Source organism: Scyliorhinus canicula, chromosome 11 (genome assembly GCF_902713615.1).
Source record: "Scyliorhinus canicula chromosome 11, sScyCan1.1, whole genome shotgun sequence".
Taxonomy (NCBI): Eukaryota; Metazoa; Chordata; class Chondrichthyes; order Carcharhiniformes; family Scyliorhinidae; genus Scyliorhinus; species Scyliorhinus canicula.
The window spans coordinates 103,233,030-103,260,690 of NC_052156.1; the positions used below are offsets into that span (position 1 = coordinate 103,233,030).

The 27,661-nt window shown below is 46.2% G+C and overlaps 1 protein-coding gene across 1 annotated transcript in view; it reads right to left on the bottom strand.

Annotated features, from left to right (window-relative positions):
- vezt (vezatin, adherens junctions transmembrane protein) overlaps positions 1-27,661 on the bottom strand; it is a 120,361-nt gene that overhangs the window by 26,485 nt on the left and 66,215 nt on the right. The window contains exons 3-6 of the mRNA XM_038810923.1: positions 27,130-27,213; positions 21,254-21,429; positions 11,198-11,482; positions 2,710-2,856 (exon numbers count right to left, since the gene is read on the bottom strand). Of these exons, the coding sequence (XP_038666851.1) occupies positions 2,710-2,856; positions 11,198-11,482; positions 21,254-21,429; positions 27,130-27,213 (692 nt within the window). The remainder of the gene's footprint in view (positions 1-2,709; positions 2,857-11,197; positions 11,483-21,253; positions 21,430-27,129; positions 27,214-27,661) is intronic.

The window sequence follows — 27,661 nt, forward strand, 5'->3', positions numbered from 1 at the left end:
CTTATTATTATTACAATAATATTATTATTATTATTATTATTAAGATACCGAAATTTCATTTATTTGCAGATATTTTGGTGTGATCGGCTAATTTTAATTAATACGATTTATTATTCATTTTAAATGCAGGGACATTAATTAGGCAATCTTGGTGAGATTAAGAAACATTGGGTGTGGGAGGTTTGCGAGCCTGGGGGAGTTGGAGGAGAAATTTGGGCTCCCCCCGGGGAACATGTTCAGGTATCTGCAGGTAAAGGCATTTGCTAGGCAGCAGGTGGAGGGATTCCCTTCGCTTCCCGCGAGGGGGGTGAGCGAAAGGGTGCTTTCAGGGGTCTGGGTCGGGGAGGGGAAGATATCCGATATCTACAAGGTTATGCAGGAGGCGGAGGAGGCGTCAGTAGAGGAGCTGAAAGCTAAGTGGGAGGGGGAACTGGGGGAACAGATCAAAGACGGGACATGGGCTGATGCTCTGGAGAGGGTTAATTCTTCCTCCTCGTGTGCGCGGCTTAGCCTCATCCAATTCAAGGTGCTGCATAGGGCCCACATGACTGGGACGAGGATGAGTAGGTTCTTTGGGGGTGAGGACAGGTGTGTCAGGTGCTCGAGGAGTCCAGCGAACCATGCCCATATATTCTGGGCATGCCCGGCACTGGAGGAGTTCTGGAAGGGGGTGGCGAGGACGGTGTCGAGGGTGGTGGGATCCAGGGTCAAGCCAGGATGGGGACTCGCGATTTTTGGGGTTGGGGTGGAGCCGGGAGTGCAGGAGGCGAAAGAGGCCGGTGTGCTGGCCTTTGCGTCCCTAGTAGCCCGGCGAAGGATCTTGCTACAGTGGAAGGATGCGAGGCCCCCAAGCGTGGAGACCTGGATCAATGACATGGCTGGTTTCATTAAGCTAGAGAAGGTCAAATTCGCCCTGAGAGGGTCGGTACAAGGGTTCTTTAGGCGGTGGCAGCCTTTTCTCGACTTTCTGGCTCAACGGTAGGGTACAGGGACAGTAGCAGCAGCAACCCGGGGGGGAGGGGGGGGGGGGGAGGGAAAAGCGGGGGGGGCGACAATGACTATGTTTGTTTATTTAATTTTAATATATTTTTAAGTTCTTTTGTTGTTCATTGGGGTTGGGGGGTGGGGGGATGTGATACATGCGCCGATACGGTCTGGGGGTGTCACAGTTATTATGGGTTATTTTGTTGCATTTCATTGTTTGCCATGTTTTATATTTTCTGTAAAGAATTCCAATAAAAATTATATTAAAAAAAAAGAAACATTGGGTGGTATTCTCCCCACTCACGTCGGGGGTGGAGAGAATCGCCTGGGCGCCGTGCGAATCAAGCCACGCCGCCCCGACCCCCGCACGCGATTCTCCCACCCCCCCCGAAACCAGCGCCACGCAAATCACGCCGGGCCGCTCGGAGAATCGCCGCAAACGGCAAGCGGCGATTCTCCGTCCCAGACTGGCCTAGCGGCTGCTCCGACACTACAGGGTCCCACCTGCGCCGTCCACCCCTGGTCACGGCCAGCGGGAACTGTGCGGGAACACTCGGGGGGGGGGGGGGGGGGGGGGGGGGGGGGGCGCTCCTTCACTGGAGGGGGGCCTCCGAAGGAGTCTGGCCTGCGATCGGAGCCCACCGATCGACGGGCCGGCCTCTCCCCCCCTACATTCCGCCGCGGCCAGCCCCGGAACAACCATGCCATATTGCGTCGGGGCCGGCGCGCGTAAGAAGTTCCCCACACATGCGCAGGATGGCGCGGCCCAACTGTGCATGCGCAGGATTGAGCTGCCCCAACTGCGCATGCGCGGGTTGGCGCGGCGCCAGTGGCATGAACCATTCCAGCGCCGTGCTGGCCCCCTACGGGGACCAGAATAGGTCATGCCCGGGCCCTATTCGTGCCATCGTTAAAAGCGATGGCGTTCATGACGGTGCGGGCACTTGGTCCGCGGAGCGGAGAATCGCCCCCCTTTGGTAGCATGGAACTTGATCATTGGCATAAAAGAGACTTACTGTTAAAGATTTTCATCTTGCACACATCAAGGCAGATGCAAGAATGCCAAATTTCAAAAGGAACAACAACTTGTACTGCATGAGAAAGAGGTGCTGAGTGGTTGGCAAGTTCGCTCTGGCTGGTCAAGGTGTTGCCACGGCAAATTTATCTTAAAAAGTGCAATCTCTAGACCTACTCATTTTGCCTACACAGGACAGGTCAACTAATCAGCAATAGTTTAAGATACAGTTGCACTCAGTTTTCCCAACATTAGATTATGAAGAGGGATTACAAAAATTAAGCTTGCATTCCCTGAAACATGGATAGTTGAGGGTGGTAGGATTGTTTTTTTTTGGATTTTGAAGGCAAGTAATAGATTAGAGAGAACTTACAATGTGCTGGGAATCTGGGACAAGGGAATTAAAATTTCAAAATGAGAACTCCGCTATTCAGAAGAGCAGTAACAAAACACTCCTTCCCACTAATGGCAATAGCTGCTCGTACAATTAAAAATTCTAAACCTGAGATCAATAGATTTTTGCTAGACAATGGTATAAAAGGACGAGGAGTGAAGGCAGATGGATGCAGTTAAGACACAGTTCAATGATTTCAATGGGTGGAAGTTCAGGCTTGAGTGGCTAAATAACCTACTCCTCATCTGTACTTTAAATTTATCAATGCAATTTGGAAACATAGGATAGTTGGAGGAAATTCAGGACCAAAGGATATCACTTCAACATCTGGCAGGTAGCCACTCGAGAAGCTCGATAGGCTGATCGTACTAATCTGTACACTGCCTTCCTAAGGCCAATTAGCTGCTGATCTTGCTGTTGCCAGGAGTGCCCCAGCTTACTGGCAGGACATGCAGCAGTCACCCTGGAAAACAAAAAGTAGCTCTAAATAGTGCACAGATCACTCTGTAAGGCTGGTTATAATTAAAGCACAGTTTGCGATTCCTTTTTTGAACAATACCATCGGAAGAATAAATAACAGAAGAGGAAAAGCATCAAATTCCCGGTATAATTCTTTATCAAAACGCATTATTCAAGTAATTATTATTTTAAATACATGAATAAAAGGATATGGTCTTGTAACTCTTCAAGCACATTTTTATCATATGAATTGCGCCTAGTTATACAGGAAAATATTGATTTAATTTGAAGCACAGTTAAGATTAGCAAAACAAAGGAAGTAAATGGATCAAGTAAATGTTTGAGACATTATTCAGGGCAGGCAAAACTGAAAGTGAAATATCAAAGTGGTGATAAAAGATGTTCAAGAAAGTCTGCGCAATATAATACTTCAAACAATCTTTATTTCCTCTTCTCGATTGGTTTAATCAGACAATTTAATGCTGTTGACCTGCATGCTTGAGGACTTTGTACGAAGTTATCTCACACAGCCTTACAGGGGATTGGTTGAGAATTACGTCATTTATTACAGGATATGATTTCAGCATGTGGCAGGAAGACAACCAAGATGCCCGACAGACAACATTCAGAGATCTGTGTGTTGTTTTCTCTTAATCATTAGCTATCATTGTAATCTTGTTTTCTTTTGGCAATATGATGTAAAGCACTGTGCCACACCTCAGAAGGCAAGCAGGTTTATTAATCAGATGAAAATTCCATTTCATTTGGTGACAATTTCCTTTATCTGCATGCTCTATATATTATTCTCATATACCTTGTTTGTTCGCATTAAAAAAAATTTTTAATAAACATTTAAATGAGGTATTTTTTGGTATTATAACAACAACACAATAAACAATGTACACGAAACTATAAACATAGTGCAAAAGCCGTCACCCTCCCTTACAAGTCCCACCTTTATTAACCCCCTACTCTAAGCTAAACTAACCCCCCTTTCTGCTGACGATTAATTTTCCGCGAAGAAGTTGACGAATGGTTGCCACCTCCGGGCGAACCTGAACAGTGACCCTCTCAAGGCGAACTTGATTTTCTCCAAACAGAGAAAGCTAGCCATGTCCGATAGCCAGATCTCCGACTTTAGGGGCTTTGAGTCCCTCCAAGCCAATAGTATCTGTCTCCGGGCTACCAGGGAAGCACAGGCCAGAATGTCTGCCTCTTTCTCCTCCTGGATTCCCGGGTCTTCCGACACCCCGAAAAAACCCACCTCTGGACTCAGCGCCACCATTGCTTTTAACACCGTGGACATGACATCTGCAAATCCCTGCCAAAATCCCTTAAACTTCGGACATGCCCAGAACATGAGGACATGGTTTGCTGGTCCTCCCACAGACTTTGCACACCTGTCTTTCACCCCAAAGAATCTGCTCATCCGGGCCACAGTCATGCGAGCCCGGTGAACGACGTTAAATTGTATCAGGCTGAGACTGGCACACGTTCAGGACGCATTGACTCTACTCAACACATCCGCCCATAGACCATCCTCTATTTCTCCTCCCAGCTCCTCCTCCCACTTACGCTTCAGATCCTCGGTCTGCGTCTCCTCTGACTTTACAAGTTCCTTGTAAATGTCCGAAACGCACCCTTCTCCCACTCACTGTCTGGAAACTACCCTGTCCTGAATCCCCCTTAGCGGTAGGTGCGGGAAGGTTGACACCTGTTTACGTAGGAAGCCCCGCATCTGCAGATACCTGAATTTGTTTCCCCTCACCAACCCAAACTTCTCCAGCGTCCTCGTATTCGGAAAGCTCCCCTCGATAAACATATCCCCCATCCTCTCAATCCCTGCTCTCCGCCATATCCGGGAACCCCCCATCCATACTTCCCGGTGCAAACCGGTGATTATTACAGATTGGGGACCAGACCGATGCTCACTCTGCTCCCACATGTCTCCTCCATTGCCCCCAGATTCTCAGGGCCACCACCACCTCGGGGCTGGGGGAGTACCGGGCTGGCGGGAACGGCAGAGGTGCAGTTACCAACGCCCCCAAACTGCTACCCTTGCATGAAGCCGCTTCCATACACTCCCATGGCGACCCCTCCCCCACCATCCACTTCCTGGCTATATTCGCCGCTCAGTAATAGTTACTAAACTTTGGCAGCGCCAGCCGGCCCTCTCCCCGACTCCGCTCAAGCATTACCTTCCTTTGCCCGCCCAAACAAAGCCAGAGATCACTTTGTTGATCCGTTTAAAAAAGGACCGCGGAATAAAGATGTGGAGACATTGCAACACGAGCAGGAATCTCGGGAGGACCGTCATCTTCACCGTCTCCACCCTCACAGCTAATGACAACGGGAGCGCTTCCCATCTCTGAAAATCATCCTTCATTTGGTCTACTAGCCGGGCCAGATTTAATTAATGCAGCCCGTCCCATTCCCACACCACTTGAATGCCTAGGTACCTAAAGCTTCCCCCTACTAATCTAAACAGCAGCTCCCCCAATCGCCTCTCCTGTCCCCTCGCAAACATCTCACTTTTCCCCATATTTAGTTGATACCCAAAAACCGGCCAAACTCCCCCAGAATCCTCATGATTTCTTTCATCCCCTCTAATGGGTCCGATACATACAAAAGCAGGTCGTCTGCATAGAGCGAGACTCTGTGCTCCACCCCTCACCCCCGGACCAGCCCCTTGAGGCTCTCAGAGCAATTGCCAATGGCTCTATAGCTAGCGCGAACAGCAGTGGGGCGAGGGGGTATCCCTGTCTCGTTCCCCGGTGCAGTCTAAAATAGTCCGATGTTGTCCTATCCGTTCGTACACTTGCCACAGGAGCCTGATACAGAAACCTGACCCAGTCATTAAAGTCCCGCCCATATCCGAACCATCCCAGTACCTCCCATAAATAATCCCATTCTACCTGATCAAAAGCCTTTTCTGCATCCATTACAATCACTACCTCCACCTCCCTACTTTCCGGGGGCATCATGATCACATTTGACAGCCTTCTTATATTGGCCACCAACAGCCTGCCCTTAACAAACCCCATCTGGTCCTCCCCAATAACGTCTGGAACACAATCCTCAATCCTGGAGGACAAGATTTTGGCCAGCAGTTTGGCGTCCACATTCAACAGGGATATCGGCCTGTAGGATCCACACCGCTCCGGATTCTTGACCCGCTTCAGAATTAGCGGAACTGTGGCCTGTGACATTGTCGGGGGAAGCACCCCTCTTTCCCTTGCCTCACTGAACATCCTCATCAACACCGGCTTCCCGTAACAGCCTCCCCGAACAGGCACCGGAATGTGGCGACTAGGGGCTTTTCACAGTAACTTAATTTAAAAAGCCTACTCGTGACAATAAGGAATTTTCATTCATTTTCATATCCCAGAGAACTTTTTATAAAACTCCACTGGGTACCCGACCGGCTACAGGGCTTTACCCGACTGCATGGCTTTCAGACCCTCCGCTATCTCTTCCATCCCGATCGGGGCCCCCAGCCCTTCGACCAGCTCCCCGGCCACATTTGGGAAATTCAGCCCCCCCCACGAAGTGCTTCATCCCCTCCGGCCCCGTAGGGGGTTCCAACCTATACAGCGTACTGTAGAAATCCCTAAACACCTTATTCACCCCTGCTGAATCTCCAACCAGGTTCCAATCTCCGTCATTTACTTTCCCTATCTCCCTGGCTGCCTCCCTCTTTCTAAACTGCTGTGCAAGCATTCTGCTGGCCTTCTCTCCATACTCATAGATCGCCCCCATCGCCTTTCTCAGCTGCTCCACCGCCCTGCCTTTGGTTAACAAGCCGAACTCCGCCTGTAGCCTCCGCCGTTCCATTAAAAGCCCTGCCTCTGGGGTCTCCGCATACCTCCTATCAATCTGTAGTATCTCCTTGACCAGTCGGTCCATCGCCGCCCTATCCACCTTCTCCCTATGGGCCCGTATAGAGATCAGCTCCCCTCTGACCACCGCCTTCAGTGCTTCCCAGACCATCGCTGCTGAAATTTCCCCCGTGTCATTGACCTGCAGCTAGTTCTGTATACATTTCCTCAGCCGCTTGCACACCCCTTCGTCAGCCAAAAGTCCCACTGAGGCGTCAGCTGACTGAATAGCGGCCCTAACCAGACGGATCAAATTGGTCATCTTGGTAAAGCAATAGCTCTATACATTTGGAAATTGTAAAGCCAAGTCTGCTCCCAGCTGGCTCTTCTGATAAACCAGATGTCTTCGTGTCACATTTAAGTGCACTCTGTTGTCCTGGAGTGACTTCTGAACACATCACTGTATTTTACTGTGGAGCCAGCTCAGCAAACACTCCAGCTGCCTTCACCCTTGAAATTTTCATTTGTGCTTTGCAATGGAACAAGTAGAACAGACCTTCAGAGAACAGATTAATCAAATATATGTGGTGGGGGAGGGATAAACCAAGGGATCAACATAAAATAATATTTGTTTTCTTATCAATATGTTGTGAGTGTACGGAGAGATCAGTTATAGAAAATGAAAAGTATTAATTCAGATCACAATTTTGGGCAGCAGGGTAGCATGGTGGTTAGCATAAATGCTTCACAGCTCCAGGGTCCCAGGTTCGGTTCCCGGCTGGGTCACTGTCTGTGACACGAGTGTGTGCGTGGGTTCCCTCCGGGTGCTCCGGTTTCCTCCCACAGTCCAAAGATGTGCTGGTTAGGTGGATTGGCCAGGCTAAATTGCCCGTAGTGTCCTAAAAAGTAAGATTAAGGGGGGGTTGTTGGGTTACGGGTATAGGGTGGATACGTGGGTTTGAGTAGGGTGATCATTGCTCGGCACAACATCGAGGGCCGAAGGGCCTGTTCTGTGCTGTACTGTTCTATGTTCTATGTTCTAACCTCCAGTGCGGGTGCTGGTTAATGTTCTTACTAAACTGCAGGTCAACCCAGTGCGGAGCATGGTCTGAGGTTGAGATCGCCAAGTACCCAGTGTCCACCACTCCTGCCAGTAAGGCCCTGCTCAAAATAAAGAAATCAATCCGGGAGTACACTTTATGTTGGTGTGAGTAGGAGGAGAACTCCTTCACCCTCGGCTGCCCAAATCATCATGGATCCACCCCCCCCACCCATCTGCTCCATGAATCCTTTTAGTTCCTTTGCCATTGCTGGCACCCTGCCTGTTTTCGAGCTTGACCGGTCCAAGCCAGGGTCAATAGCTGTGCTGAAGTCCCCTCCCATGACCAAGCTGTGCGAGTCCAGGTCCGGTATCTTCCCCAGCATCCACTTTATTAACTCCACATCATCTCAATTTGGCGCATACACATTTACTAATACCACCTGCACCCCTTCCAGTTTCCCACTGACCATAATGTACCGACCTTCTACATCCAAAACTATTCTGCCCGTCTCAAACACCATACGCTTATTGATCAGGATTGCGACCCCTCTAGTCTTTGAATCCAGTCCCGGGTGAAAGATCTGACTGACCCAGCCTTTCCTCAATCTAATCTGCTCAGTTACTCTGACCATTACCACCTGCAACATTACCACGTTCGCCTTCAGTCCCCTAAGATGCGCGAACACACATGCCCTCTTGAATGGCACATTTAACCCTCGAACATTCCAGGTGATCAGCCTAGTTGGGGGATCATTGCCCCCTACCTTCCTTCGCCGATCAGCCATCTCCTTTTTTGGGCCCGCCTCCAGCCCATGCTCCGCGCCTCCACCGGCCCGCCCCCAACCAGACTCCGCCCCCAACCTCCTCTCTGTCCCTTGGCCCAAGTCCCTCCCTCGTCAGCAGAACATTTTCCACCCCCCCCCCCCAGTAACAACATTCTGTAACCCAACCCCTTTGATAACCCAAACATATGCACCCCTCCCACTGCGCTTCAGTGAGCACGCCAGCCAACGCTAGCTTGGTGGCCCCATCCCTGGCGCCGGATAGTCTCCCACCTATTGTACCCTCCCCACCCGCTCATACAAACATACTCCAACATCAAACAATCCCCACACAATTGCCCAATAGAAAGACACCAAAATCTAAACAAGCACACCTCCATCCCCCAACAGTGCAAATGAAAACCTTAACTCACTCAGCACTGCCGCTCGTCCCAAATCAATACAGAAGGCATTACAAACAGCTTCCACAAAACGAAAAACGAGAAACTTTTTTTAAAGAACAGAGAAACTAAAAGAAAAAGAAACATGACTGCCGCAGCAAAGTTCAAAAGTTCTCAGTCCACCAGCAGTCCTTTCCTTTTCACGAAGTCCAGCGCGTCCTCATGCAACTCGAAATTAAAGTGCTGTTCTTCTGACGTGACCCAGAGACGAGCTGGATACAACAGTCCGAACTTCACCTTTTTCTTAAAATGGATCGACCTAATCTGGTTGAAGCCTACTCTTCTCCTGACCACCTCCATACTCAGGTCTTGGTCGACCCGCAGGATACTATTGTTCCACTTACAGTGTTGCACGTTTTACTTGAGTGTATTACGCGTTTATTGGAGTGCATTAACACGCCTCCGTTTAAAGGCCGTGTGCTTAACACTACTACAGCTCTGTGTGTGTATTTTCAGCTCGGAGTCGCCAGGTGCCGTATTTAGACACCTCACAAGTATGTCAAGGTCAGGTTCAAAGTAATAAAACTATACACCGATTAGTAAGTTCAAACGATTGATATTTATTATACAAATATAATAAATACGCATGCATACGCTAAAGACTAATACCTATTTCTACTATTAAACGACTAAATACTTATCTAAGTAGGAACTAGCATGGTCAGGGGACAAGGCCTTTGTTCCTTTCCGGACTGCACCTTCTGTTCTCTAATAGTCGGCTAGAGTATAGGTAATGCCGGGGTCACGTAGCGAGCGTCGTTTGGCACTTACTGAACGATGGCTGGTGCTCAACGGCCGGTGATGGAAGACAGGATCTGGAGGCTGGAGTCGGAGTCAAAACAGCAGTCCAAGCCGGAGCACAAAAACAGACAGAACCATGTGCGGGGTCTACCTTTATAGGTCCCCCAATGTCCGTGCCTTTTCGGGGCGGGCCTTTACCTGCCATGTATCGATTGGGTCATTTCCCAATTGATGTCTTACAAATCCCCCAATCTGAGGGTCTCTTCTCGATGGGTGGGGCGGTCTCTAGGGTCTTTTGTGATGGATACTTCTGGTGCCGTTTCGTCTGGGCGTCCATTCAAAGTATCCATTCAAATCCAAATGTTGCTATGGTGTGGGCCCAGATCTGGATCGCCTCATTACTATGCAAAGCGTTTTGCTATTTACACCTTTGGTTGAGATCTTTCACCTGGCCATAAACTGGTTTCGATACGTGCAGAATGCTAATTAGCCTTTTGCAAACTGCTTGTCCTGGCTAAAACTGTTTTCTCCCTACAGCCTTAGCAGTTCTCCATTTTGTTAGCCCAGTGTCCATCTTAGGTGGCTACAACAGTTCCGTGTCTGCTTGGCCCCACTGTAGAATGCACTCATTATCCAAGTACCTGTGGAATCTGACCACCATTGCCATAGGGGGTCTCACGTTTGCGGCTTCCGCGCGAGTGCTCAGTGATGCCTGTTCACCTCCAAGGGCCGGGAGAATGCCCCATCCCCCCAGCAGCTTCACAACCATGTCTGCGACGTATGCCCAGCGTCCATTCCTTCGGACCCCTCCGGAAGCCCAACGATTCTCAAGTTCTGCCGGCGGGACCTATTCTCTAGGTCCTCCACCTTCTCCAGGAGCTTCTCCTTCTGGTCTCGCAGCATCCCCACCTCCAGCTCCACCGCAGTTTGACATTCCTCCTGTTCAGCCAGCACCTTCTCCACCTTCTGGATCGCCCGATCCTGGGAGTCCAATCTATGCTCCAGCTGCTCAATCGACGCCTTTATCGGGTCCAAGCAGTCCCGTTTCTGCTTAGCAAAGCCTTCCTGAATGACTTGTGTCAGCTGCTCCATAGACTGCTGGGTCGACAAACCAGAGGTCCAATCCTCTGCCCTGCTGTCTCCCGCTGCAGCTTCAGCCCAAGCCTTCTCTGTCTTTCTGTTTCTGCCTTTACGTGCACTTGTAGTTCTCCTCTCCATGCACCGATGTGGGAATTTAGTACACAATAGCCTGTCTTCAGTTTTACAGTTCAAGTCCGGTAGAAAATTGGGGGAAAAGGTCCAAAAGTCCGACCCGAGCGGGAGCCACCAAATGTGCGACTTACTCCTTCATAGCCGCCACCGGAAGTCCCATTTACAACATTTTAACCTAACAAAACAATACCAACTCCAATAGATCAAGGAATTTTACACAGCAGAACAAAAAAGAGATGAAAAATAAATTAACTTTAATTGCTGTAGGTACTGAATTTAAATAAAGCAATATTTGCATAAAATGACTTACAACATGAATCCTCTTGAAATGACTTCTGTCTCCTGAATTTGTCGGAGGCATTTTCGCACAAGACTGGCGAAGGCATGGCTATTTGCCACGGTATTTTCCAGACATACGCTGCATTTTCTTACGGATCGCTGGAATCTTCTTGTTCTCCATAAACTGAAGCTTCTGAAAAGCATATAAAAACTGAGCCCAAAAAGGCTCATTCCGACTACAACCCAAGGGACAGCATCACTGAGATTTGAAGTCGTGATTAAGGCACTCGCAAGAACAGCCAATAGCGAAACATACCTGATATGCAAAAAGAAACACAATATTAGTACTCTGCAAATTTCTTCATACTTCCGTAAGATACAAGAACAATAAAATGGAACCAAAGTAAATATCCCAAAACTGCCACCAATTTTGACCCTCACTAAGAACTCATTTGTATTTCCATCACTACAAAGCTGTAATTTATTTTTGCTCTGATCACTTATCTCTCTTCATCCTCTCTAGAAGCTATAGATTTCTCCTTGGGATGTTGGTCCCTTTATGGCAATTTGCTCAAGTAGCAATCTTCTTAGACAATGTCAATAACAGCTTGCATTCATATAGCACCTTTAACATGGTGAAATGTCTTGAGGCATGATCAAACAAAAACTGACAGCAGCCTAAGGAGGCATTGGGTCACCGAAGACTCAAGATGTAGGTTTTAATTAGACAAGTCATTCCCAGGTCCAGAAACAGCATGGGTGAAACAATTTGGACTTTACGCAACATCCATATGGTACAGTGGCAGAAGGGAGCAAAGCCCTGTCTATATTACTCAGCACATTGAGACCAATAATAATAATAGAACATACAGTGCAGAAGGCCACCATTTGGCCCATCGAGTCTGGACCGACCCACTTAAGCCCACTCTTCCACCCTATCCCCGTAACCCAATAACCTCACCTAAACTTTTTGGACATTAAGGACAATTTAGCATGGCCAAAATACCTAACCTGCACGTCTTTGGACTGTGGGAGGAAACCGGAGCACCCGGAGAAAACCTACGCAGTCACGGGGAGAACCTGCAGACTCCTCACAGACAGTGACCCAGCAGGGAATTGAACCTGGGACCCTGGCACTGTGAAGTCACAGTGCTAGTCACTTGTGCTACCGTGCTGCCCAATAATCGCTTATTGTCACAAGTAGGCTTCAATGAAGTTACTGTGAAAAGCCTCTAGTCGCCACATTCCGGCGCCTGTTCGGGGAGGCCGGTACGGGAATTGAACCCGTGCTGCTGGCTTTCTTCTGCATTACATGCCAGCTGTTTAGCCCACTGTGCTAAACCAGCTCCTATCCCAATTGCAATACCTCTGTACAGATCAGGTTTGTGCCCAGTGCACACAAAGTCTGAATGATTTAGAAAAACACTGTCATGCTCCGCTGAACCACTTAGAAATGCAGCATTGTCAGTGAATCGGAGGAAGAGAGATTCAGATGCACAGATTCAGAGATCTTTAAAAGGTTACAAGGCATGTTTTGTTATAAAACATGATTTCATGGGATGCGGGTGTTGCAGGTTAGTCCAGCATTTATTGCCCATTCCTAACTGCCCTTGAGAAGGTGGTGTTGAGCTGCCTTCTTGAACCACTGCAGCCGTCGTGGTGTAGAAATTCCTCAGTGTAGTGTCCTCGGCCCAACCATCTTCAGCTGCTTCATCAATGACCTCCCTTCCATCATAAGGTCAGAAGTGGGGATGTTTGCGGATGACTGCACAATGTTCAGCACCATTTGCAACTCCTCAGGTAATGAAGCAATTCATGCCCTAATGTAGCAAGACTTGGACAATATCCAGGCTTGGGCTGACCAGTGGCAAGTTACATTCACTCCACACAAGCGCTAGGCAATGACCATTCCCTCCAAAAGAGGATCTAACCCCCGCCCCTTGACATTCAATGACCGAATCCCCCCACAATCAACATCCTGGGGGTTACCAATGATCAGAAACTGAACTAGCCATATTAAAACTGTGGCTACCAGGGGAGGTCAAAAGCTAGGAATCCCACAGTGAGTAACTCAACTCATGACCCCTCAAGCCTGACCACCATCTACAAGGCACAAGTCAGGAGTGTAATGGAATACTCTCCACTTGCCTGGCTGAGTGCAGCACCAACAACACAAGAAGCTCAACACCATCCAGGACAGAGCAGCCTGCTTGATTGTTCCTCCTTCCAAAAACATTCAAACCCTCTATCTCTGATAAACAGTGGCAGCCGTGTGTACCATTTACAAGATGCACTGCAGTAACACACCAAGGTTCCTTAGCCGACACCTTTCAAACCAGTGACCACTACCATCTAGAAGGACAGAGCAGCAGATGCCTGGAAACCCCAACACTGGAGGCTCCCCCACAAGTCACTCACCGCCCTGACTTGGAAATATATCGCTGTTCCTCCTCTGTCGCTGGGGCAACACCTGAAACTCCCTCCCTAACTACACAGCAGGCAACGCACTGAAGGGCAACTAGGGATTGGCAATAAATGCTGGACCAACCAGCGACTCCCAAATCCCATAAATTAATTTTTAAAAAGGTACATCCGTAGTAATGCTCAGGAGGTGAGTTAGTCGTGGCATAATTCCAAGGCTCTGGCTAGTTCTTGTAGTCAATGTTTATGTGGCTGGTCCTGTTCATAGAAACATAGAAAATAGGATCAGTAGGCCATTCGGCCCTTTGAGCCTGTTGCTCCATTCAATAAGATCATGGCTGATCCTGCATCTCAATACCATAACCCTGCCCTATCTCCATACCCCTTGACATCCTTAGCGTCTAGAAATTTATCTATTTGCTTCCTAAATATATTCAGTGACTCAGCCTCCAACAGCCTTCTGTGGTCGAGAATTCCACAGATTCACCACCCTCCGAGTCAAGATGTTTGTCCTTATCTCAGTCCTCTGGTAAATTGGTAGCTCCCAAGATGGTGTTCATCGTTGAGAAATTGAATTCAAAAGCAAGAAGTTGCTGAATGCGTACAAAACCCTGATTAAGTCAACTTCCTGCAGTCATGAGAAAAGTACACCCTAGGTTCCTCAGATTGATACCTGGGATAAGAGGGTAAACACTCATGAGAACAGAGAAGACTGGGTACACTGGAGCAGGGAACGATAAAAGATGTCTGGTAGAAATGTTAACATTTTAAAAAGGGATAAAGAAGATTATTTCCACTAGTTGAATAAGTTGTTTCAAGGAGTAAGCCAACATGATTTCCCTCAAGTCTTGAAGCTGGGGGGGGCGTACTGTTCATGGGGGGTTACCGCGGTTGTATGTTAACAAAGTTATGTTTATATTTTGTATTTTGTAAAAATTTCAATAAAAATTATTTATAAAAAAAATGATTTCCCTCAAGGGAAATCTGTTTGACAAATTTAAAAGTTTTTTGAGGATGTAACTAGTTAGGTAAATAAACGGAGACCAGTAAATGTAGTATACATGGATTTCCAACAGGCATTCAATAAGATGTCATGCAAAAGGTTAATAGGCAAAATGAGGGTTGAGAAGTTGGGTAATTTATTAGAAAGGATAGAGGATTGGATAACGGGTAGGAAACAGAGTGGGCAAAATAGGGCTTTAAGTTGGCAGGCAGTGAATAGTGCTGGGACCTCAGTTTTTTACAGTCTATATTTATGATTAGGTGAAGAGACAGAGGATAATGTATCTAAGTTTGCTGATGATACCAAACTAGGTGGAAAGGTAAATTGTGACACACACACACACGGTAAGTGCAAAGTTATGCTCTTTGGCCGTTTTAAAGGTGAGAAGTTTGTGAATGTTGATAGTCAAAGAAATTTGGGTATGTTTGTACAAGGAATTCAGGAAGTTAGCATGTGGGTGCAGCAAGCAATTAGAAAGGCATATGGCATATTGGCCTTTATTGCAAGGAGATTGAAGGACAAGAACAACAAGTCTTGCTCCAGATGTACAGGGTGTTAGAGAGACTGCATTTGAAATACTATGCGCAGTTTTGGTCTTCACATTTAAGAAAGAATTGCATTGGAGCGGTACAGTGAACGTTGACTAGATTGATCTTTGGGATGTGGAATTATCCTATGATGAGAGTTTTTAAAAAAAAGCCAACATTTATTATCAATCCCTAATTGTACTTTACCGAGTGCCTAGATAGGCCATTTGGGGATATTTACAAGTCAACCACATTGCTGTGGGTTTGGAGACACATGTAGGTGGCTAGACCAGGTAAGGGTGGCAACAGTGAACCGGATGGGTTTTTACAACAATCAACTTAGACTTTTAATGAATTTGTGGTGGGATTCGAACCTTGGTCCTCAGAAAATTACCTGGGGTCTCTGGAGGTGACAATGCCACTACGCCACTACCTCCCGCTGATTAAACTGGGCTTATATTTTCTGGATAATGAGTGGCATGGTGGCACAGTGGTTAGCACTGCTGCTTCACAGCACCAGGGACCCATGTTTCATTCTGATCTTGGGTGACTGTCCGTGTGGAGTCTGCACGTTCTCCCTGTGTCTGCATGGGTTTCCTCCCACAGTCCAAAGATGTGCAATTTAGGTGAATAGGGCATGATAAATTGCACCTTGGTGCCCAAAGGTTGGGTGGGGTTATGGGGATGGGGTGGGGAAGTGGGCCTCTTGGGTGGAGTGCTCTTTTCGGAAAGTCAGTGCAGACCCGATGGGCTGGGTGGCCTCCATCTGTACTGTAGGAATTCTATGGAATTTAGAAGAATGAGGGGCGATTCACTGAAAGCTACAAAACTCTGAAGAGACTTGAAAGGGTGCACACAGAGGTTGTCTCCATTTGTTGGGGAATCTAAAACACTGGGGGAGGGGGGAGAAGTTGGTACACAGTTTCGGGATAAGGAACCGATTATTTAGGACTGAGATAAGGAGAAATTACTTCACTCAAAGTCTCAGGGTCCCCAGATGATAGTGGTGCTCCATTCTTGAATATATTTAAGGCTGGGTTAGACTGATTTTTGGTCTCTCAGGGAATTAAGGGATACGGGCAGTGGGTGGGAGCATGGAGTTGAAGTCCAAGATCAGCCATGGTCGTATTGAATGGCAGAGCAGGCTTGATGGGCCGAATGGATTGCTCCTGCTCCGATTTCTTATGTTCCTAAAGGGGGAAGATTAGACTAAACTTTTACATGCATTACAATATAAGCAGTATACAACATACGTGACTACTGAGTCCACTTGGGAAGAAAGGAACCAATTGAATAAGAAAAGTTACAGTGAAAGAGCAAGGGAATTTGGGGTTGGTGTAAATGGCTAAATGTGGAGCTAGCACCAGCACAGAACTACTAGCCTTTTTTTCTGTGCGTAAATTCTTTTGAATTCCATGATTCGAGAGATATCACAATGAAGAGGTTTGGAAATTTATCCTCACATACATTCTAGAAAACTGTACAATCTCACCGGTTGATGTCTCTCACACAGACAGCAACATTTTACATGAATGGGTGCTTTTAATTAAAGCTGTTCACCTCCCAGATTATTTTCTGGTAATAACGCATTTCAAACGTATTCGCTCATCAGGTATCTCGGTCAAACCTCCTTTCGAGAAAGTTACTGTTTTGCCAAAATTAATTTTAGAAACTTACAAACTTCACTTTTCAGCTATTTGCTCCATATTTTAAATATTACACGTAGCAGATGCAGCAGTCTGTATTCTGGACAATCCAGAATATTGAAACAATAAACATCAACACACAGGCAAATAACGTTTGCACTTCAGAACAAAGGGACAGAAGTACAAGAAAACCACCAATAAATCAAATAAAGAATTTAGGAGGAATTTCTTGACACAGACTGGAGCCATACGAAGTTGTTGAAGCAGGTGGCACTGATGCATTTAAGGGGCATTCTGATGCAGTTGTGAGGGAGTGGGATATATGAGGTAACTGGAGTTGGTGAATACTAGTTTAGAGTAATAAACACCAGCAGAGAGAAGTTGGGCTGAATGGCCTGTTTCTGTTTTGTAGATTCTATGCAATGCATTGGGATTTACTTACCTCATGGCCTATTTCTAAACCATGCCAGCCAGAAGGTCCAAAATCTGATCCCTGTCCTACAGTGAATTGGCTGGTCACAGTTAGGGTAGCAATTATGGTGTTACAATTGGTCTTAAATATCCCTAAACAACGAAGGGAGAAAAAATAATTTCAGCCTCAATTTACTGGTCCTGACAGCTTTCAGGTGACCCATTGCAAACTGCACATGTCAGGGCATGGGCCGAGAACAGGGTCGGCTTTAGTTGCTATATCTCCCAAGGTTACATAACCTCTCAATGGTTTCCATCTAAGCTCACACATGAAGAATGGCCATTAGGTTAAAGGCTGAGGGAACTGCTGAGAATGGAATGTTATTTTGCAAAAGTCATGGGGAGGAGGCAGATCATAGAAGTCTGAAACAGGATAGAAGTAACACTCCCTTCTGAATCTAAGGCAATGGAACACCATTCAGAGTAGGACTGGGAGGGAGGCACCATTCAGAATAGGGTGGAGGCAAAATATGTACCATTCAAAGTTGTGAGTAGGGGTGTCAGCAGCACCAAGTGGTGAACACAAGCGTGGTGATGGTCGCAGAGATGCCCATGGTGATATTAGAGTGGGAAACAGATATGCAAAAGAAAGTTTATCAAATTGAAAATTAAACCCCGGACCATGACGGTGGCAGGCGGAATTAGAGGTGGAGCTGGGCAGCATGAATTGCAAGGTAAATTAAATAACTGCCCCCTCTTCAACAAATAGTGCCAAGTGATCTTCATCCTCAACATGAATCACTGGAAATGGGGATTTGACTTCAAGTTAACATCTGATCGAAAGGACAGAATGGACATTTAAAACACCTTTTCCTCACAGTACAAGTGACAATGCAGTTTCACACCATCTGCAGACAGATTAGTATTAATCCATGATTTTCAACCATTAACTAAAATGATATGGGCCGGAATTCTCCAATATTTCTTCAGAGTGTCAGGCTCTGAAGGAAAACCGGAGCATACCTCTCTAGCTGCACGGACAAGTTTTTATCCAGATTTTCAGGCATTCATTACCAGCCCCCCCCCCCCCCCCCCCCCCCGGGTTCATGATGTCACTCTGGCAGGGCGGGGCCTAATAGAACCAGGAAGGCAGGCTCCAGAGAGATTGGGCTGTCATCTTTAACGGACACCCCTATCAGCAGAGAAAGTAAACGGCCCTCAGGACCCCGCCCGCAGACATGGAGGATCTCTTCCCAAGCATTGGTGTTCCCTATCCACGACACCAACATCAGGGCCTTTGCTGCCTGAGGGGACTTCCACGACTGATTCAGGCCTTTAAATAGCTGTTGTAAATCTCGCCGATATGACATGAACATTCAGTGAGAAGGATCATATGGCGGAGGGGGGGCTCGTTACTTATGTGCAAGTACACAGAAATGTATTACAATGAGGTCATCGCCCTTTATGGGCGGAAACCTTGTTACGTCATCGGCGAAAGGCATGGAAAGTCAGGAAAGAGGTCCTCGCCATTTTATGGCCAGAAACCTTGTTCCATCATCGGCAAAAGGTGTGGAAAGTCGGGAAACACTATTGCGCTGGCGAGAATAGTGCTTCCCGGCTCTCTCAATATCTTGCTGTTCTCGCTGATGCCTCAAATGGGCACAAAATCGCCCCTGTGGTTTCCTATTCAGCTGGCATTCTTCATTCATACAATATAAGGGACAATAATGAGAAAACAAATATTTGAAAAGGAGAGGAAATACTAGATGAGGACTATCTCAAAAAGGCACAATCTCTGGATTGAGAAGAGAGAAATAATTATTTCAGGAGATAAATGTTTTTTTAAAATAAACATTTTATTGAGGTATTTTTGGTTTTACAATAACAACAAAATAAACAGTGTACATTGTCATGTGAGAGTACCTTTAAGAAATGGCTGTTTAAGCAATGTACCTTTCAGAAATTGAGCAGCTCATATTACTGAAGTGATGTCAGAGGGTGGGGGGAGCTGAGCTCACTTCTGCTTTTAGTTTCAGTTTGAGAGAGAGCAGCTGAAAAGTGCTTGGCTGGTTTGCTGAGAGCTGCATGGAGGAAAAGAGTTTGGGTGTGTCTGTGTTTTTGCAGTGAGCTGGATTCTGCCGTGATCTCTGCCATGAAAGACTATCTCTGAATCATTTGGGTGATTTAAACTCATAATAGTAATGCCCTTAACCTGATGTGTTTCTGTTCAAAGGTGTTAAGTCTTTTGGAGGTTTGAAGGAACATTTTGAGGGATTATTTAGTGTATTATTTTCAGGGTATATCTTTGAAGTAATGTTTATTTGAAAGGTTAAGTTGAATTCATGGAATAAACCTTGTTTTGTGTTTAAAAATCCACGTGTCCATAATTGTAATACCACACCTGGAGAACAAGCCGTGTGCTGGAAAAGCAATAATACATTAAAGGGTTGAACTCCACGATACGTTTTGGGGTTCTGAGAACACCGCTCCCATAACAACATGAGTTTAAAAACATAGTGCAAAAGCCGTCTTCTTCCCTTACAGGTCCCATCTTTATTAACCCCTGACAGTAAACTAAGCTAACCCCCCCCCCCCCCCCTTCTTCTAACGATTAATTTTCTGCAAAGAAGTCTACGAACGGCTGCCACCTTCGGGAGAACCTTAACAGTGACCCTCTCAAGGCGAACTTGATTTTCTCTAAACAGAGAAAGCTCGCCATGTCAGACAGCCAAGTCTCCGATTTCAGGGGCTTTGAGTCCCTCCAATTTAATAGTATCCATCTCCAGGTTACCAGTGAAGCAAAGGCCAGAACGTCTGCCTCTTCTCCTGGATTCCAGATCGTCCCAGTACCTCCCACAGATAGTCCCATTCTACTCGATCAAAAGGCTTCTTTGCGTCCACTGCGAGCACTACCTCCACCTCCCTACCTTCTGGGAGTCATCATGATCACGCTTAACAACATTCTTACATTGGCCACCAACTGTCTTCCCTTAACAAACCCCGTCTGGTCCTCCCCAATAACGTCTGGCACACAGTCCTCAATCCTAGAGGACAAAACGTTGGCCAGCAGTTTGGCGTCCACGTTCAATAGGGATATCGGCCTGTAGGACCCACACAGCTCCGGGTCCTTGTCACACTTCAGGATCATCAAAATCATGGCCTGTAACATTGTCGGGGGAAGCACCCCACGCTCCTTTGCCTCATTAAATGTCCTCATCAACAGCGGCCCCAACATCCCAGAGAACTTTTTATAGAATTCCACTGGGTACCCGTCCGGCCCCGGGGCTTTACCCGACTGCACGGCCTTCATACCCTCCGTTATCTCTTCCATCCCGATCGAGGGCCCCCGCCCTTCTACCAGCTCCCCGTCCATTTCGGAAAATTCAGCCCCCCTAGCAAGTGCCTCACCCCCTCAGGCCCAGCTGGGGGTTCCGACCCATACAGCCTACTACAAAATTCCTTAAACGCCAGAGGTGAACCACGCCGGAGGGAGTTCGGCCGGTTGCCCGTGGATAATCGATGTGGGGGTCTCTTTCAGCGGCCCCTGACCGCCGCCGCCTCGGCCGGTGCATGCGGCTGGCAGGTTCGCGGAAGCGCGTCGCGCTGGATTACCAGCGTGAACGGCTATTCTCCACCCCCACGTCGGCCGCGATTCCGGTACTGAGGGTCGGAGAATCCCACCTCACATTTCTTTCTAACAGACAGTTAGAAATGCTCAGGTAAATAGAGAGCAGAGCACAGCTCCAAATGCTGGGGTACTATCCAGCAAAGTTTGTAGTTGTATCTGGTGGGTGTGGAAAACTCCCAATTGTTAAGGGTAGGTGTGACTCTTTAAAACTTTAGCTATAGTCCACCTGGGAGGCCAAAAACTCAGAGGAAAGCAGCAGGAAATCACCTCAGATACTCTAAAATGGCTGAAACATCTCAGGTGTGTTACTCAAATTAGGGCCTACCCCAGATGGAACACATCATTTGTACTTGTAAAAACTTCATCTTTATGGATATTTGATATATAAGGTTGTTTTATTTTAAATGAAAAACTGTTAGAAAGTGTCAGAGAAGTATTATAGGAAGCATACCAAATGTTAGGAGTTCCCAACAACCATTGGGCTGGCAGGTAGCCATTTTCCTGTTGCTGGATCTGTGTTGATCGCAGGATGCTGGGGTCGAGTAGCTCAATCAGCTCCATATCCTCCTGCAGGAGCACTTCCTGTTTCAGGATAGTGCGCAGTGAGCGCAGTCGAAATCCAATATCCTTGGCAAGCAGGGAATAATGGGTTACTATTTTTATAAATTACACACAGGATGCAAAACACGTAGACAGCATACAGTGCATAGGTAGCTTTAAGGCAACTGATGCACATTTGAAATAATAATCTGCATTAGTGTCACAAGTAGGTTTACATTAACACTGCAATGAAGTTACTGTGAAAATCTCCTTGTTACCACACTATAGCGCCTGTTTGGGTGCACAGAGGGAGAATTCAGAATGTCCAGTTCACCTAACACACACGTCAGGACAGGATCAAGTTCTTGTGCACGCAAAAAACATGGGTAGATACTGTTGTGTTAAGCACACTGAGATAACACGGGCTGCAACTGGATGCAGCTTTAACTGAAATATACTCCAGATCTTGAAGTTTGTTCAATTTGATTTATTGAACCTGTCACACAGTTAGTTCAGTTCTCTGAGTTCGACTCTCTGCTACCCTAGTGTGATTAATCTGTCTGACTGAACCAGACTAGCTCTTGGTCACGTGCTGTAGGTGTTATGTGCTATATACACCTGACTCACTCAGTAGATGTCCCCAATGGAAAGAGGCGGAGTGTGAGTGCCTCGTGCCTTTTATAGTGGGAAACCACCCCCAAGTGTTCTGCCCGCTGATTGGTTATGTCCTGTTCTCTGTGTTCATTAGCTGTCTATCTGTATCTTATTATGTGCATGCTTGCATATCATGACAGATATGTCACTGAATCTGCACTCAATGGGCGAAGGTGAGGCCATAAGTTGAAGTCTTTTTGTAAACGCAGCGACTATTGTTTGGATTCACGGCACGGTATATAATGTCACCGATCTGTTTCCTTTTCTTCCCAAAATGTATGCACCTGCCCCTGTGACCGAGGAAAGAATGGAAATGTGGTGCCACCCACAAAGAGGTTGGATACAGCATTAGGATCACCCTTGAGAGACGGGTAGCAGGTTTGGGACATTCCATGGCACTATATCAGGTGCATGGGCAGGCATCGAGGTCTTGTGCATGGGAGAAATATCAAGTCAATGCCAGTTGTCTCACTGAATCAGTGCGGAATATGGTGATATAATAAATTAGTTTCCTCATCTGCAGCTTTGGAGTAATAGAGAGATAAATTTCCATTCCTCTGGGCCGGTTTTCTTTTCTTCCCAAAACCTGTGCATCAGCCCGAGCGAGTGAAAATCCAAAAAGTGGCCCACACACAGAGCAAAAGTGTTGCCAAGACTGCTGTAGAAGAAGTAGTTATTCAAGGCAGCAGAACAGAAACTAATATCCAGGGGTCATGGGTTCAAATCTCACCACAGCAGCTGGTGAAATTTAAATTAAATTAATAAATTTGAAATATAAAACTAGTCTCAATAACGGTGACCACAGAAAACATCAATGATTGTTGTAAAAACTCAACTGGTTCACTAATGTCCTTCAGGGAAGGAAATCTGTCATTCTTACCCGGTCTGGCCTACGTGTGACTCCAGAACCACAGAAATGTGGTTGACTGTTAACTGCCCTCTAAGTTGGTCTTGTAAGCCATTCAGTTCAAGGGCAATTAGGGATGGGCAAGAAATTCTGGCCCAGCCAGTAACGCTCACATCCCTTGAAAGAATTGGAGGAAAGAAAGAATCTGCTAATTATTTTGCTTGAGGCTCCAAATTTATCAGTATTTGAGTTGTGTTTGGGAATTCTCTTGGAAGCAATGGTGCTATGTGTTTCAGTAGGCACCTTATGTTCAGGAATGTGTCTATACTGTTCAATATCGAAGGACAGAATTGTATAACCCCATGGGGTACAAACTCGATGTAGTATCACAAATGCTTCTCTAATCTTTTCCACTGTGGTCTGAGAAACACTTTTGTGAGATTAGGCCGGGTATAATTTATTCAACTGTTTTATTTAATAGCTAGGAAGCTCACTCAGACACGTCTGAATCAAAATTCTAATTCTGATCAGCTCTGGGCTTAAGAAAAGCAATTTTCCTTTCACCATACAGGCTCCCTTCCCACATAACTGGCTGGCTGCCCATTCATTCTCTCGAGCGAGAGTCCACGGGAAATGGAAGGGCAAGGCTCTGACTCCCTGCCTGTTCAGGGATTAACCATGGAGCCTGTCCATTAAACAAACTGCCGTCCCTCTTGCATTCTAAGAGCACATTTTCAGTACATACATCATATATGTGTGGGTATTTCAACAGGCCATCAGAGACGAGCGGGTGATTAATCTACCCCGCTGGGTGGGAAATGAATGGCGTCAGATCAGCTGCCCTTTTTACACACAACTCAATTTTACTTTATGGATTTGATGTAAAATAAATTGAAGCAGCGTGTAAAATCCAGTGGTGAATTCACTGTACCAGCTTCACACCGAGCAGGTTAAGTTAAAATTGCCCAATGATACCATCATGCTTTGGGACAATGAAGACAATAATAAGACAGGATATTAATGTATTATTTAAGAAACAGCAGACCCGAGACCCTACCTCAGTGAACAACAAAGAAAATTACAGCACAGGAACAGGCCCTTCGGCCCTCCCAGCCAGCGCCGATCCAGATCCTTTATCTAAACCTGTTGCCTATTTTCCAAGGTCTACTTCTCTCTGTTCCCCACCCGTTCATATATCTGTCCAGATGCATCTTAAATGATGCTATCGTACCCGCCTCTACCACCTCCGCTGGCAAAGCATCCCAGGCACCCACCACCCTCTGCGTAAAAAACTTTCCACACACATCTCCCGTAAACTTTTCCCCTCTCACCTTGAAATCGTGACCCCTTGTAATTGACACCCCCACTCTTGGAAAAAGCTTGTTGCTATCCACCCTGTCCATATCTCTCATAATTTTGTAGACCTCAATCAGGTCTCCCCTCAACCTCCGTCTTTCCAATGAAAACAATCCTAATCTACTCAACTTTTCTTCATAGCTAGCACCCTCCATACCAGGCAACATCCTGGTGAACCTCCTCTGCACCCTCTCTAAAGCATCCACATCCTTCTGGTAATAATGGCGACCAGAACTGCACACAGTATTCCAAATGTGGCCTAACCAAAGTCCGATACAACTGTAACATGACCTGCCGACTCTTGTACTCAATATCCTGTCCGATGAAGGCAAGCATGCTGTATGCCTTCTTGACCACTCTATCGACCTGCGTTGCCACCTTCAGGGTACAATGGACCTGAACTCCCAGATCTCTGTGTACATCAATTTTCCCCAGGACCCTGCCATTGACCATATAGTCTACTCTTGAGTTAGATCTTCCAAAATGCATCACCTCGCATTTGCCTGGATTGAACTCCATCTGCCATTTCTCTGCCCAACTCTCCAATCTATCTATTTTTGCTGTATTCTCTGACAGTCCGCCTCGCTATCTGAAACACCACCAATCTTAGTATCATCTGCAAACTTGCGCATCAGACCACTTATACCTTCGTCCAGATCATTTATGTATATCACAACAACAGTGGACCGAACACGGACCCTTGTGGAACACCACTAGTCACCCTTCTGAGACGCTCTCTTCCACCACTACTCTGTCTCCAGTGCTACAGACGATGCATTTTGTTTAAAAAATTCGATAAATTCACTTAAAAAATACTTAAATATAACTCATTCCCAAATCTTCTCAGTGAAAACAGAAATTCTGAACCATGATTCAAGTGTTTCAGTCAGCTGTGAAGCACCAAAAAAGATTAATTTCACAGCTGACTGAGGCGTCAGCTGACTGAATAGAGGCCCTAACCAGACGGATCAAATTGGTCATCTTGATAAAGCAATAGCTCTATACATTTGGAAATTGTAAAGCCAAGTCTGCTCCCAGCTGGCTATTCTGATAAAACAGATGTCTTTGTGTCACATTTAAGTGCACTCTATTGTCCTGGAGTGACTTCTGAACACATCACTGTATTTTACTGTGGAGCCAGCTCAGCAAACGCTCCAGCTGCCTTCACCCTTGAAATTTTCATTTGTGCTTTGCAATGGAACAAGTAGAACAGACCTTCAGAGAACAGATTAATCAAATATATGTGGTGGGGGAGGGATAAACCAAGGGATCAACATAAAATAATATTTGTTTTCTTGCTAATATGTTGTGAGTGTGCGGAGAGATCAGTTATAGAAAATGAAAAGTATTAATTCAGATCACAATTCACACTCTCAAGACATGCAACAAGTCCTGTACAAATGTTCTAAAGTTAGCTGTTTGGAGTGAAAATCCTGTATAGCTTACAACAAAAGGCTGTTTGTAAACAATTAAAATCAATTGGATCAAGCCTCTCTGTTTTACAAAAATCACAAAACATGGGTATGCATGACATCAAAAATGGTCAGGGATATTACGAAACACGTCCCTTGTGGTACAAATTAGCCACTATATCACAACTGAAATACAAATCTGGAATATAATCCTGGTCTCTGTAATGGTGACCACAAAGCTATTATTGATTGTTCTAAAAATCAATCTGGTTTACCAATACCCTTTAGGGAACGAAATCTGCCACTCTGGCCTACATTGGGTAGTGCTGTGGGTCTGGAGTTACATGTAGGCCAGACCAGGTAAGGATCACAGATTTCTTTCTCTGAAGGGTATTATAAACCAGATGGATTTTTACAACATTTCATGGGACTAGTTTTGTATTCTCGATTTATTAATCAAATTCAAATGCCAACTGCTTCCATGGTGGGATTCGAACCTGTGTTGCCAGAGCATTAGCCTGGGGCTCTTTGGTCATTCATAGAACATAGAACAGTACAGCACAGAACAGGCCCTTTGACCCTCGATGTTGTGCCGAGCAATGATCACCCCACTTAAACCCACATACCCCTAACCCAACAATCCCCCCATTAACCTTTACACTACGGGCAATTTAGCATGGCCAATCCACCTAACCCGCACATCTTTGGACTGTGGGAGGAAACCGGAGCACCCGGAGGAAACCCACGCACACACGGGGAGGAAGTGCAGACTCCACACAGACAGTGACCCAGCCGGGAATCGAACCTGGGACCCTGGAGCTGTGAAGCATTGATGCTAACCACCATGCTACCGTGAGGCCCTAATTCATCCAGTGACATTACCAGTATGCCACCATCGCTCTGTCTCTGACATAGTCAAGCAAGGCAGTCAGTTCAAAGGCACCTAGGATGGCTTTGCCAGCAACGGGCTAATCCCATGCAAGAATATATATTTCAAACATTGCTTCTCCAACCTTTTCAATGGTCCACTGAGAAACACTTTTGCGAGATTAGGCCAAGAAAAATATATGAAACTGCTTTGTTTATGTCAGAAAGCTAGCAGGCTCACTTAAACCTTTATCCCATAGAATTCCCACATTGCAGAAGGGGGCCACTTGGCCCATCAAGTCTGCACCAACCCTCTGAAAGAGCACCTTACCTAGACCCCCAGTCCCACCCTATCCCCACCCAACCAGCACATAATTGGACTGTGGGAGGAAACCGGAGCACCCAGAGGAAACCCATGCAGACACGGGGAGAACGTGCAAATTCTACACAGACAGACACGTAAGGTCGGAATTGAATCCAGGTCCCTTGCGCTGTGAGGCATTTGCAGAACCACTGTTCCACCGTGTTGTTTCTGATGTTGTAAATTTAAACATTTCTTAAATATATTGGTAATGGCCATTTTCTGACAAAATAGATGTGGTTATTCATTGCAGGATAAAAACGTTGCAAGACGGCTGCGCAAAAACTTACCAGTGATTCCAAATCTACTCTTTGGGTTCCAGTGAATGGATTCCATTTCTGAAGGACATCAACACTCTTCAGTAAAACGCTTCTCTGCATTATGAAGAAAAAAGACCAATTAAACTGTTGTTTTCCAGCCAGAGAACCCACACATCAGCCAATAAATGTCAATCAAAATGCTTACATGGTATGCATTAATGATGTTAAATAATTTTGGTTCATTAAGCTCTCCTCTATGGGTCTCACAAGGCAGGTTTTTAAATTAAACTTGGTCTTTGTCATTCTAGCATTTTTCATATACTAGCAATTTGTCCAAACTTGGTCACTCCTGTAGAATAATCATTAGGACACCACCTGGGTCTTGGTGCCAGTGTGAGGCACAGTATAGTAGAAGGGGCTGTTGGCAACCCGATCTGCCATTCCAGCTGATCTAATGGGAAGTTGCATAACCATCAACAACAAAAACTCACCAACTTCTGCTTTTAAATTAAAAATTATTATTAATTGTTAGTTGGAGAAGAGCTCCAGCTTCTATCACCCT